The sequence below is a fragment of the Salvelinus namaycush genome, chromosome 26 (genome assembly GCF_016432855.1).
Source record: "Salvelinus namaycush isolate Seneca chromosome 26, SaNama_1.0, whole genome shotgun sequence".
Taxonomy (NCBI): Eukaryota; Metazoa; Chordata; class Actinopteri; order Salmoniformes; family Salmonidae; genus Salvelinus; species Salvelinus namaycush.
The window spans coordinates 25,408,305-25,423,366 of NC_052332.1; the positions used below are offsets into that span (position 1 = coordinate 25,408,305).

At 43.6% G+C, this 15,062-nt stretch overlaps 1 protein-coding gene across 1 annotated transcript in view; it reads left to right on the top strand.

The window, feature by feature from the left end:
* The window catches only part of LOC120021016 (leucine-rich repeat transmembrane neuronal protein 4), a 153,227-nt gene extending 140,394 nt beyond the window's left edge, over window positions 1-12,833 (top strand). The window contains exon 3 of the mRNA XM_038964675.1: window positions 12,531-12,833. Within this exon, the coding sequence (XP_038820603.1) occupies window positions 12,531-12,833 (303 nt within the window). The remainder of the gene's footprint in view (window positions 1-12,530) is intronic.
* Window positions 12,834-15,062: the final 2,229 nt, after the last annotated feature.

Sequence of the window (15,062 nt, forward strand, 5' to 3'; positions counted from 1 at the left end):
GATCCTGGTGAACTTTTACCGCTGCACGGTTGAGAGCATTCTGACCAACTGCGCCACAGTGTGGTTTGGTGGATGCTCCGTGGCCAACCGGAAGGCCCTGCAACGGTTGGTGAAAACCACCCAGCACATCACTGGTGACCAGCTCTCTGCCATCGTAGACCTCCAGCGCATGTGGTGTCTGCGTAGGGCGTGCAGCATCATCAGGGACACTAGCAGGCTCAAGAACAGTTTCTTTCCAGCTACTGTAACCCTGCTGAACTCTGTGACACGGCACTAGCCATATCCACCTGCCCTCCGCTTAGTACTGCCTCCCAGGGACCTTGTTGCATTACTCTCTTTGCACTCTTCACGGTACTAATGGACTCTGATATTGCTTCGCAAAGTCTGAATAAGGACATTATTCAGTTGTACATGTACATGTCTACCTCGGTAACTTCATTGCTGCTATTCCTGCATTTCAGTTGCGTGCCTCATTGCACTTTCAATTTGCCTTCACTGAACATTTATACTTCCCATTTAATAACCTACATTGTACTTAATTGTTTCACTTGTAAAAAAATGTCTACTCTTTTACTTGCACTTCTGGTCAGATGCTAACTGCATTTTGTTGTACTGTACTTGTACTTGTTCAATGACAAAGTTTAATCTAATCTAATCTAGGTTCAGGGGTGTGTCAGAAATATTTTTTGTATTTTCACGATCTCAATTATCGGCGCACTTGCTGGGGTTTGTACGGAAGGCTTGGGTTTTGATGAATAAACAAGTTGTGGGTGTCTCGGGGCTTGGCCCCTCACTGGCCAATCAGAACGTTCTCCTTGGCAAAATATGTGGTTGCTTCAAGGTGTGTATTTACAGTCTTTTATGTATTGCCTTGGAATTAACTCCAATTCCAATGTTAGTCCGTTATAGTTTGTTAAATAGCTTACAGAAACGAAATAACAAAATATAGACCTATATTTGCTAAATACCGTTAACTTAAACCCATTTGCAGTCCACATTGTTCTAAGTAATTGCATGGGTTCAATAGCCTTCGCACTGATATAGGGGCTAGCCAACTGTAAATTGCATTATGGCTGAGCATGGACATGCCAAACATTGTCAATAAGCAAGATTACAGTAATTATTGATAAGGCCTAAAAAGAGAAGGAATAATTTAAATCAAATTCTAATCAAAATGAAACTACAAATAGACAATGTCACATTTTCAGGCACCATCATTTCTCCCAGTGGGCATATAATATTAAAACAATGCAGACTATAGAGAGTTTTTTACGCACATCCATACTTTTCACAGTAGCTGGAAAAAGATCCTATACAAATAGAAAGGGAGAATGTCCACTCACTGTTATACTGCTCCCAAATAGGCCTTTGTTTTATGAACATAATCGGAACCATCTTACAGATCAGATAGCATTCATTGACACATCTCCAGAAGTTGCATTGCCAGCGCGCCACAGATGTTGTCACTTAAAACCAGGAAGGTGAATCATTCTAATCAGGTTGGCTGTAATCAAATAGAACAAAATTGAAAACCGTTTTTTTGAAATTGTTGCAAATGTATTAAAAATAAAAAAGGTATTCAGACCCTTTGCTATCAGACTCGAAATTGAGCTCAGGTGCATCCTGTTTCCATTGATCATCCTTGAAATGTTTCTACAACTTGATTGGAGTCCACCTGTTGTAAATTCAATTGATTGGACATGATTTGGAAAGGCACACGCCTGTGCCTTTCCAAATCAAAAAAGCAAAAACAAAGCCATGAGGTTGAAGGAATTGCCGGTAGTGCTCCGAGACAGGTTTGTGTCAAGGCACAGATTTGGGGAAGGGTACCAAAAAATGTCTGCAGCGTTGAAGGTCGCCAAGAACACAGTGGCCTCCATCAATATTAAATGGAAGAAGTTTGGAACCACCAAGACTCTTCCTATAGCTGGCCGCCCCACCAAACAGGGCAATCGGGGGAGAAGGGCCTTGGTCAGGGAGGTAAATGCCAAGCGTCATGTCTGGAGGAAACCTGGCACAATTCCATACGGTGAAGCATGGTGGTGGCAGCATCATGCTGTGGGGATGTTTTTCCGCAGCAGGGAGACTGGTCAGGATCGAGGGAAAGCTGAAAGGAGAAATGTACAGAGAGATCCTTGATGAAAACCTGCTCTAAGGACCTCAGACTGGGGCGAAGGTTCACCTTCCAAAGGGACAACGACCCTAAGCACACAGCCAAGACAATACAGGAGTGGCTTCGGGACAAATCTCTGAATGTCATTGAGTGGCCCAGCCAGAGCCCGGACTTGAACCCGATCGAACATCTCTGGAGAGACCTGAAAATAGCTGTTCAGCGATTCTCCCCATCCAAACTGATAGATATTGAGAGGATCTGCAGAGAACAATGGGAGAAACTCCCCAAACAGGTGTGCCAAGCTTGTAGTGTCATACCCAAAAAGACTCAACGCTGTAAACACTGTCAAAGGTGATTCAACAAAATTTGAGTAAAGGGTCTGAAAACGTAGGTAAATGTGATATTTCAGTTTTTTATTTTTACATTTGCAAAAACTTCTAAAAAACATTTTTTTTCTTTGTCATTATGGGATAGTGTGTGTAGATTCAAGAGAGACATTTCTTTTTAAATTTCATTTTAGTATAAGGCTGTAAAAGAATGGGGGAAAATGTCAAGGGGTCTGAATACTTTCTGAATGCGGTTCAATTCCAGCCCACGCCCTTCTGGCACAAATAACTTAATGCCCCACATTGACTTAATTTAGTTACACATTTAAAATATGGACAATCTGGCGATAGTTTACCCCCGATCTTAATTTCAGTGATACCGATCCCGGATCCGGGAGCATCCTCATCAAAAAAGCTGACTAGCATAGCCTAGCCTAACGGGACAGGGATATCATATAATATAATTTCATGAAATCACAAGTCCAATACAGCAAATGAAAGATAAACATCTTGTGAATCCAGCCATCATTTCCGATTTTTAAAATGTTTTACAGCGAAAACACAATATGTATTTATATTAGCTAACCACAATAGCCAAACACACAACGGCATGTTTTCACCATGTTTCCACCGCATAGGTAGCTTTCACAAAACCCAGAAATAGAGATAAAATTAATCACTAACCTTGAACAACTTCATCAGATGACAGTCTTATAACATCATGTTATACAATACATTTATGTTTTGTTCGAAAATGTGCATATTTGAGGTATAAATCGTAGTTTTACATTGCAGCCACCATCACAAATAGCACCAAAGCAGCCAGAATAATTACAGAGAGCAACGTGAAATAAATAAATACTCATCATAAAACATTTATGAAAAATACATGGTGTACAGCAAATGAAAGATAAACATCTTGTGAATCCAGCCAATATTTCCGATTTTTTAAGTGTTTTACAGCGAAAGCACAATATAGAATTATATTAGCTTACCACAATAGCCAAACACACAAAAACATTTATTCACCGCCAACATAGCTTTCGCAAAAACCAGCAATAGAGATAAAATTAATCACTAACCTTTGGACAACTTCATCAGATGACAGTCTTATAACATCATGTTATACAATACATTTATGTTTTGTTCGAAAATGTGCATATTTAGAGCTGCAAATCGTGGTTATACATTGTGAATACGTAGCAACAATTCACCAAAATCTCCGGAGATATTTTGGACAGTCACCTAAACTAACCAAAGAACTCATCATAAACTTTACATAAAAATACTTGTTGTATGGCAAATGAAAGATACACTGGTTCTTAATGCAACCGCTGTGGTAGATTTTTAAAAATAACTTTACTACAACATACAGAATGCATTATTTTGAGACAGCGCTCACCTATTCTCCGCCGTGTTGGAGCCAACATATTACACAGAAATACGAAATAACATCATAAATATTCTCCTACTTTTGCTTATCTTCCATCAGAATGTTGTGCAAGGAGTCCTAGGTCCAGAATAAATCGTTGTTTGGTTTTAGAATGTCCATTTCTTCTGTCGAATTAGCAACTTTGGCTAGCCATGTCCATGTCCAAAAACGGTTAGCGCATGGAACGAAAAATTCCAAAATTCCCAATAAACGTAGAATAAACTGGTCAAACTCAGTTGAAAATCTTACTTTATGATGTTCTTCTCATATGTATCCAATAAAATGAGAGCCGGAGCAATTCGTAGTGTATACCGAAAGCTTTTCAGAAGACAATGTGAGGTTCCCCGGCGTGCAGATGAAAACTGACAAAAGAGCAGACCTGTCACTCCAAAAGCTCTTATTCGGCCTCACATCAAGCTAGACACCCCATTCAACCTTCCACTGCCTGTTGACATCTAGTGGAAGGCGTATGAAGTGCATACAGATCCATAAATAAAAGCCAGTTGAATAGGCAGGCCCTGACACAGAGCCTCATTTTCAGAATTTTCACTTCCTGTATGGAAGTTTGCTGCAAAATGAGTTCTGTTTTACTCACAGATATAATTCAAACAGTTTTAGAAACTTCAGAGTGTTTTCTATCCAATAGTAATAATAATATGCATATTGTATGATCTAGAACAGAGTACGAGGCCGTTTAATTTGGGCACGATTTTTTCCAAAGTGAAAACAGCGCCCCCCTATTCACAAGAAGTTAATAAGAAATTACCATACCAGACACTCCTATTTTGAAGACCGTTGTATTTAATGTATAACATAAATAGGAAACAGTTGGCTACACCAGAATTAGTTTTAATTCATGCAAAGTGTTGGGTAAATTGCCACAGTAGATTTGCCGTGGTAAACAGGGACATACTTTATTTCTATTGAAACGGAATGCTTGTCAAATAGATCAATTGTTCAAAAAATACTAAATTGTTGCGATGATAATACCAACCAGAGGGCGAACATATCTTGAAAGACTTTGGTTGCAAGCAGGACTAAGGTAACACATACATAATCTTTAGGGAGCGGTAAAGGTGACCAATGGTAGGACATGAGATCAGCTGTGCGGGTGAATTTAGCACGCATTGATGGTTTAATGAGACTAGCTGATGTTAATCTAGTGCCAGCAATGACTGCAATAGGCCCCTGTTATCAAATTAAATTGTATTGGTCACATACACATGGTTAGCAGATGTTAATGCGAGTGTAGCGAAATGTTTGTGCTTCTAGTTCCGACCATGCAGTAATATCTAACAATTTCACAACAACTACCTTATACACACAAGTGTAAAGGAATGATTAAGAATATGTACATATAACTATATGGATGAGCGATGGCCGAAAGGCATTGGCAAGATGCGGTAGATGGTATGGAGTACAGTATATACATATGAGATGAGTAATGTAGGGTACGTAAACATTATATAAAGTGGCATTGTTTAAAGTGACTATTGATACATTTATGAAATCCAATTTTTTATTATTAAAGTGGCTAGAGATTTGAGTCAGTATGTTGGCAGCAGCCACTCAATGTTAGTGATGGCTGTTTAACAGTCTGGTGGCCTTGAGATAGAAGCTGTTTTTCAGTCTCTCGGTCCCCGCATTGATGCACCTGTACTGACCTCGCCTTCTGGATGATAACGGGCTGAACAGGCAGTGGCTCGGGTGGTTGTTGTCCTTGATGATCTTTTTGGTCTTCCTGTGACATCGGGTGGTGTAGGTGTTCTGGAGGGCAGGTAGTTTGCCCCCGGTGATGCGATGGGCAGACCTCACTACCCTCTGGAGAGTCTTGCGGTTGTGGGTGGAGCAGTTGCCGTATCAGGCGGTGATACAGCCCAACAGGATGCTCTTGATTATGCATCTGTAAAAGTTTGTGAGTGTTTTTGGTGACAAGCCAAATTTCTTCAGCCTCCTGAGGTTGAAGAGGCGCTGTTGCGCCTTCTTCACCACTCTGTCTGTGTGGGCGGACCATTTCAGTTTGTCCGTGATGTGTACGCCGAGGAACTTAAAACTTTCCACCTTCTCCACTACTGTCCCATCGATGTGGATAGGGGGGTGCTCCCTCTGCTGTTTCCTGAAGTCCACAATCTTCTCCCTTGTTTTGTTGACGTTGAGTGTGAGGAGATTTTCCTGACACCACACTCCGAGGACCTTCACCTCCTCCCTGTAGGCCGTCTCGTCGTTGTTGGTAATCAAGCCTACCACTGTAGTGTCGTCTGCAAACTTGATTATTGATTTGGAGGCGTGCAAGGGCACACAGTCATGGGTGAACAGGGAGTACAGGAAAGGGCTGAGAACGCACCCTTGTGGGGCCCCAGTGTTGAGGATCAGCGGGGTGGAGATGTTGTTACCTACCCTCACCACCTGGGGGTGGCCCGTCAGAATGTCCAGGACCCAGTTGCACAGGGCGGGGTCGAGACCCAGGGTTAATGACGAATTAATGATGAATTTGGAGGGTACTATGGTGTTAAATGCTGAGCTGTAGTCAATGAACAGCATTCTTACATTGGTATTCCTCTTGTCCAAATGGGTCAGGGCAGTGTGCAGTGTGATTGCGATTGCGTCGTCTGTGGACCTATTGGGACAGTAAGAAAATTGGAGTGGGTCTAGGGTGTCAGGTAGGGTGGAGGTGATATGATCCTTGACTAGTCTCTCAAAACACTTCATGATGACAGAAGTGAGTGCTATGGGGCGATAGTCATTTAGCTCAGTTACCTTAGCTTTCTCGGCTGTCCACGTGTTATTTTATTATATTCCAATAGGCTACATTCTGTAGGCTACCCAATTAGCCTATCCATTGTCACAAAATGAAAGGTGTGGGAACCAATAATAGTCTACGGATTGTGTTTCTCTGACTGAGTTGATGAGCTGATTTGGGCCATCAATTGACTGACAGATGTAGGCCTACTGTAAAACAATAAACTTTCCTTGAGTGTGGATGCTCGTCCACATTTTATAGTTAGGCTATCTATAATCTGTCAATATAGTTACGGTCTTTGGTGTGGATGGCCCTTACAGTGGGTAAGATTTCCATTGCTAAATTGTGTGCCGGCTACAGTAGCATCGGCCTACTGTACTTTCATTTTGATGCCAACATTTGAAGTAATCTTTGTTGTCAGTGTTGGGGAGTAGTGAACTACATGTAGCTCAACTAGTAAATGAACTACATTTTGCAGTAGTTTAACTAAAATCTAATCTAGGTAATTCTAATCTAGGTAATGTTAAAATGGTGCCAGAGAAGAAGGCAGACGCTTTACTTCCCCCAAGCCGATTGTGTTTTTTTGTTCGTTTATTTGTGTTGTTTGTAACTTTTTAACTTATTTTGTACATAATGTTGCCGTTACCGTCTCTTATGACCGAAAATAAGTTCTAGACATCAGGACTGCAATTACTCACCACGGATTAGCAGGATCCTTTTTCTCCTTTCACGACTCTGACGAGCCCGACGCGAAGGATATACTGCTTCCTCAGGAACAGGACCCAATCCCTGTGATCTGCGCAAAGAGGAGGTGGAGAAAGAGGGGCTGAAGGTCAGGCTGCCTTCTGAGAATTCGTAGGCAATCGAATAAACCCCCACTTCCCTCCATTCTGCTAGCAAACGTGCAATCTTTGGAGAATAAAATCGACGAGTTATGCGGAAGATTAAACTACCAACGGGACATTAAAAACTGTAAAATCTTATGCTTCACGGAGTTGTGGCTGAACAATGACAATATCAACATACAGCTGGCTGGTTATACGACGTACCGGCAGGATAGAACAGCGGCATCTGGTAAGACAAGAGGTGGCGGTCTATGTGTTTTTGTAAACAACAGCTGGTGCATGATATCTAAGGAAGTCTCGAGCTATTGCTCGCCTGAGGTAGAGTATCTCATGATAAGCTGTAGACCACACTACCTACCGAGAGAGTTTTCATCTATTCTTTGTAGCTGTTTACATAACACCACAGTCAGAGGCTGGCACTAAGACAGCATTGAATGAGCTGTATTCCGCCATAAGCAAACAAGAAAACGTTCACCCAGAGGTGGCGCTCCTAGTAGCTGGGGACTTTAATGCAGGGAAATTTAAATCCGTTTAACCAAATTTCTATCAGCATGTTACATGTGCAACCAGAGGAAAAAGAACTCTGGACCACCTATACTCCACACACAGAGATGCATACAAAGCTCTTGCTCGCCCTCCATTTGGAAAATCTGACCTATCCTCCTGATTCCTGCTTATAAGCAAAAATTAAAGCAGGAAGCACCAGTGACTAGATCAATAAAAAAGTGGTCAGAGAAAGCAGAAGCTAATCTACAGGACTGTTTTGCTAGCACAGACTGGAATATGTTCTGGGATTCCTCCAATGGCATTGAGGAGTACACCACATCAGTCATTGGCTTCATCAGTAAGTGCATCGATGACGTCGTCCCATCGATGCACTTACTGACGTCGTCCCCACATACCCCAACCATACCCCATACCCCAACCACGTACATACCCCAACCAGAAACCATGGATTACAGGCAGCATCCGCACTGAGCTAAACGTTAGACCTGCCGCTTTCAAGGAGTGGGACTTATAAGCTTATAAGAAATGCCGCTATGCCCTCCAACGAACCCTCAAACAGGCAAAGCATCAATACAGATCAATACATCAATAAGATCGAATCGCACTACACCGGCTCTGACGCTTGTCGGATGTGGCAGGGCTTACATACCATTACAGACTATAAAGGGAAGCACAGCCGAGAGCTGCCGAGTGACACAAGCCTACCAGATGAGCTAAACTACTTCTGTACTCTCTTTGAGGCAAATAACACTGAAACATGCATGAGAGCACCAGCTGTTCCGGAAGATTGTGTGATCACGCCCTCCGCACCCGATGTGAGTAAGGCCTTTAAACAGGTCAACATTCACAAGGCCGCAGGGCCAGACGGATTACCAGGACGTGTACTGCGAGCATGCGCTGATCAACTGGTATGTGTCTTCACTGACATTTTCAACCTCTCCCTCTCCGAGTCTATAATACCAACATGTTTTATGCAGACCACCATAGTCCCTGTGCCCAAGAACACCAAGGTAACCTGCCTAAATGACTACCGACCTGTAGCACTCACGTCTGTAGCCATGAAGTGCTTTGAAAGGCTGGTCATGGCTCACATCAACACCATCATTCCCGAAACCCTAGATGCACTCCAATTTACATACCGCCCCAACAGATCCACAGATGATGCAATCTCTATTGCATTCCACACTGCCCTTTCCCACCTGGACAAAAGGAACACCTATGTGAGAATTCTATTCATTGACTATAGCTTAGCTTTCAACACCATAGTGCCCTCAAAGCTCACCACTAAGCTAAGGACCCTGGGACTAAACACCTTCCTCTGCAATTGGATCCTGGACTTCCTGATGGGCCATCACCAGGTGGTAAGGGTAGGTAACAACACATCCGCCACGCTGATCCTCGACACAGGGGCCCCTCAGGGGTGCGTGCTCAGTCCCTTCCTGTACTTCCTATTCACTCATGGCTACACGACTCCAACATCATTACACGACTCCAACATCATTAAATTTGCCGTTGACACAACAGTGGTAGGCCTGATCACCGACAACACGAGACAGCCTATAGGGAGTAAGTCCGAGACCAGGCCGTCTGTTACCAGGACAACAACCTCTCCCTTAACGTGATCAAGACAAAGGAGATGACTGTGGACTAAAGGAAAAAGAGGACAGAGCTGCAGTGGAGCAGGTTGAGAGCTTCAAGTTCCTTCGTGTCCACATCACCAACAAACTAACATTGTCCAAGCACACCAAGACAGTTGTGAAGCAGGATGGACAAAACCTATTCCCCCTCAGGAGACTGAAAAGATTTGGCATGGGTCCTCAGATCCTCAAAGGTTTCTACAGCTGCACCATCGAGGGTATCTTGACTGATTGCATCACTGCCTGGTATGGCAACTGCCTGGCCTCCGACCGCAAGGTACTACAGAGGGTAGTGTAAACGGCCCAGTACATTGCTGGGGCCAAGCTTCCTGCCATCCAGGACCTCTTTACCAGGCGGTGTCAGAAGAAGGCCCTAAAAATTGTCAAAGACTCTAATTAGACCTAGTCATAGACTGTTCTCTCTGCTACCACACAGCAATAGGTACCAGAGCATCAAGTCTAGGTCCAAGGGGCTTCTAAACAGCTTCTACCCCCAAGCAATAAGACTTCTGAACATCTAGAACATCTGTTCTCCACAGCACAGAGTATCAGAGGCCCTGAATGCCTCTCACCTCCTGCTTCCTGAGAGACTAACTGGAAACATAAGGTCACATTGCACATGTATGAGTGTGGGTATGCTCTCCTCCTCTCCCCTTTGCTACAGTATCCTAGTGCCCAGACAGACCGACGAGGCAGAGCTGAGAGGACAAAGTGAAGGTTTTTTGTCAAAGTGGTCCAAGTTTCCTAAAGCCAAGGGGAAACATTTCCCAGAAAATAAACACCACGTCCCAGCAGCAGAGAAACTCAGTAAAACTGCATTTTATGGAGTGTGTGACTGGGGATTTATTGCGTGGGGCACTGGTGGCTCCTCATAACTATATCTCTGTGGGATTATGTACAGGGTAAGAACATAGTGTTGCTACAGTGAAAATATATTTCTGACAAATCTTGAATATCAATTAATGGGGATTTTTTTACCTCCTTAGAGACAGACAAAAATAACAATGTAAGCCTATTAATCTGGTCCATCACACCAAATGTATCAGTCTGAGATTTACACCTAATTCTATTAAAGTCCACCTCTCTGAGGAGACAATTCAATCACAAAACGCTGAGGTCAGAGACTACTGTGGATATGCTGCTAGACCGTCAGGTGTGTGTTAACAAGTTCTCTCTCTCACACACTCATTCCTACACACACACACACACACACACACACACACACACACACACGGGCCAGATTAATGTCCCAGCACTAGGACAGAATCCGCTGAAACGGTTAGGAGTTAATATCCGTTAATTAATTCGTAGGACCTGGGCAAGCAGGGAGCTGTGGGTAGCAGAGGGGTCAGGGGGAAGGGTGGGGGGCTCAACAGAGAGAGAGGGGAGTAATCCGCTGAGTGCCCATAATGTAATGAATACAGGTCTAGCTTAATGGACTCCATTTGAGAGAGAGGGGGGGGGGGGGGGGGTCTATTATAAGGGAGAGGGACACATTTGTGAAAAGAGGTCTGATATTTGCAATGTGACCTCAAAGAGTATCTTTATCATACTTTTTCGGTAGTGTGTACAGTGTTTGTTTGTTAGCTGTATTTATTGACATAGCCCAATATGTTCTGTCAGGTCAGTGTATTGATACTTTACAGCCTAGCCAGGAATGGGAACCCATAACACCTCACTCCTTAGCAACCATATTAACTTAGCTCAGAAGGGACTATATTTTATGTACTGTATGTTCTCTTTAACCTTGCTCAAGGTTACATATGGATTGTTCTTCTAGACATAGGGGTTATTTCGCTTGTGGCAAGTCTTCTGTCTGAACGACTGATCTTACTCCACTGACTGAGTCCATGAATTCTACTCTTACATAGACCTTGAATCTCGGGTACGAGTTTCGTTTTTGCTCTGTCAGCCATCAGACTAGAGCACGTAGCCTATAGGAGGGCTGAATTTATGAGCCGTGCCCAGTTCCCATCATCCACCAGACAGCACCCTTGTCATTATTTATCTCTCCCTGTATTCTTTCTTGGTCTCCTATTTGTTGTTGGTTTTTTTATTTTCTTATCTCGAGCGCCATTGTAAGATCTGATTGTCTGTCACTTCTGTCAAGCACTTCATTCCCGACGACTGCCATCTCTCCCCACTTTTTTCTGTGCCCCTTTCAACCTTCGCTAATTGGTCTTTGTTAAGGCAATGAACTCAGGCAGTGAGTTGGGGAAAACGCCTGGAAGTCGCTCATCTGTTTGTTTTGAAAAGTGGTGTGTGTGTGGGGGGGGGGGGGGATTTAGTCTCATCGTGGTCGTCTAGACTCTATGGAACTCTGCTTCAGTTTACACTGATCCTCCCTTTATGCTAGGATATGGACACATTTATATACGTGCACGGCTGCACGCCTATTTGAACATGTGAATGAGCATGTTGTAGTGCATTTTGCAATTTGAGTGTGCATTATGAGTCACTGGCAAGTAGAGTTCACACTGTATGACAAGACAGGCGTATGCTCACGTTGAGTAAAAATACCTCTGTTGTCTTCTGCATACATATCCATGGACCTGGCACTGAGATGACAGCCCAGTGGTAATGGTTGGATTAGTGGGTATATTTTAACATCACATTTAGGCAGTTGATACCCATTGTTATTGTTTTCTGACAAAATAATCACTGTTTGACAAAAACATTTGTCTTAATTGCAGATATTATTTTAATTATTGATGATTATTTGTTCCCATCTGCTAGTAGGTATCTAGAGGGCTTACCAGAGCAATCAACAGATTGAGATTGACATCTCTAATGTATATTTCTCTCTTTTTTTCTCCCCCTCCTCTCCCTCTCCCACCTACATATACATTCCCTTAATTACTCACACACATTCTCTCTCCCTCTGCCACTCTCATTCCCTGTCACCCTCCCTCCCTACCTCCTCTACACAGGTCCCGCACCAGATGGGCACGCTGGCGTATTACCGGTACGAGCAGCCTATCGTGGACTACTGCCAGGCCCATCAGCCCCTGCGGCTCAACATGGGCTATGAGGGTCCCCCGCAGGGCCTGGAGGAGCTGGGGCCACGTGAGAGAACCACCATACAGACTGTATCGCTGCCCGCTGTGCCCTCTGCTGCCACAGTGGGGGCCGGGCCCCGCTCACCGCCCTCTATCCTCAGAGCCCCGTCCCAGGTCCCCGGTGGCCCCTTCCCTCCCCAAGAGCGCACCACCACGCTCACCTTTGGACGCTAACAACTGGAGCGAGAGTCTGTCGTTTGAGGTGGGGGGGATGCCACAGATCCACCATGACTCTTGAATAGAGGGCAAGGGAGCAGGGGGGTTCTGTGGGGCCTTTTTCGGCACATTGGCATGGGATGGCCACAAGGGGGCAGAGGTAAAAAGAGGAGAACAAAAAGTATCAATTTAAAAACATGGCTAGAGGCCATTGGCATCCGGAATGTGACCATTATGAAGGCTGATGCATCCTGGGAGTTCTGCTATTATCTCTTTTTCTTTTTCCAAACACTTCAAAGTGGACCTGCTACTCCCCTCCTCTTGGCTCCTGGGAAATAGAAACGTGATGCAACGTGCATGACACGTTAAAGCATCGATTTGGTTATAGCTCTGGCCAATGTGGCGACAATGCTGTATGGTGCCTGTTCCAAGGAATGGATCATGGCAGTTCTCTCATGCTGTGTTAGGAGTGAGAAAGGAATGTGCAATAAACTATGTGTCTGGAGGACAAGAAAAGAAAGAGAGCAACATCATGAAACAAAATAATGTTTACCAGAACTCAAAGGCTCGCTCTTTTTCCCATTAAAATTGCCAGTCAGGGGTCATAATGCCATGGAAATCATTATTTCATTAAAAGGAGTAAATTCTCAAAAAAGAAGAATGTTGTCGTGAGAGAAAACAAGTAGATTATTGTATTGTTTCCATACTGTATTGTCAGTATGTTCAACTATGGAGGTCAAGGTCTGAGTTTTATTCATGTGCTCATGTCGTACCAAAGATGTATTATTTTATGTACAATAATAGCATTTGTTTTCTTTATACTTTTGGTTTCTGAAAACATAACTGGTACACATTAAATACATGCATTAGATGGTTTCCCTTTTTATAAATGTACGTCTGCCATCTGCATACAGTATGTACAACCAAACCACATAATAATCTACAGAGGCTGCCGAGTCCTGTGTCTGTAAATGGTTGAGAAAGCCTACTCAGTTATCATTACAAAAATACAATTTTATGGAGTCCGATAGAAAAAATGTAGGAAGCATGTGCAATGGGGTGTCAAGATTTGGCAGCTGGCTCGAGTTGGCCCACCAGATTATACTATCTATGGTCTGACTAATTCATGAGATGTATATCTATTTCATTAAATACTTTTAAATGGAATTGCTGGATGTGAAGTGTTCGGGCAGAATTAAGGTATTTTAAATGCTGATGCTTTGCAATGCTCAATTTGATCAAATTTGGCAAAGCAATGAACAAGGAGGTATGTAGGTCCTTCGAGGGGGTCAACTAAAGGTTGAATCTCTTACCACCTGTAAAGGCCTAACTAATCATTTTATATATTTGATTTCTAAAAACAATGCTTGATTTTCTTGCAACTGGCCTGTTTGTGAGGTGAGGAGCAGATATGCTGGTGGATTGGTGATGCTGCCCTCTCCTCTCTACTCCCTTAGAAACACAGCAGACAAAGAGCCCAGTGCCTCACAGGGGGCTTGTTGGGCTGACTGACTGGCATGTTGATGCGTCTTTGACATCCAGATGAACTCATTGACTGTGGTGGACTACCACTGGGGATGGATATTGCCTGTTAATAGCACAGCCCTTTGCCAGCAAGTGTGCCTGCCTGTGTTTGAACTCCAACCAGATGAATGTGGACACTGTCTCTGTCGCCCATGAGCACTATTGGACATCCTTTACCGTCAATTGATGGAGTTGATGGACTGGATCCTTTGTTGTGGTGGCTTTTCAACGGGCATTCCCCACCCCTCACTCCCCATGTCCAAATCAAACACACACACACTGCGGTCATTTTTTTATCTGTCAAGTTCAACACCCTGATGTCCGTATAATGGAGGAGGGAGCACATCAAGCCACCTATGTACATGGCTCCCCATGAAGGAGAAAGCCTGAGAGGGCAAAGAGAAGGGAGGGCCAGGAGACCGCCGGCCGGGGGGGGTGCTTTTTTGTATGTTTCTTGATCGGAAGCAAAAGTGTACATTTTTGAGATGATCAATGATGTCAAGCAATTCTATAAAAAGACTACATCAAAAGGACAAAATCCTTCGGGACTTATTTATCTTGTAAATAGAGAATCTTTAAAAAGGAAAAAGTTACGTATTTTGCTTCTTCTGAAACACAAACTGCTTGTGGCCAGAAGAGGAGCCTTATCCACGAGCCGGAGTGAGGGGGGGAGTCTGTCCAGAAGATGGCTTTGGGAGGGAGATGATGATTCCCACCATATCC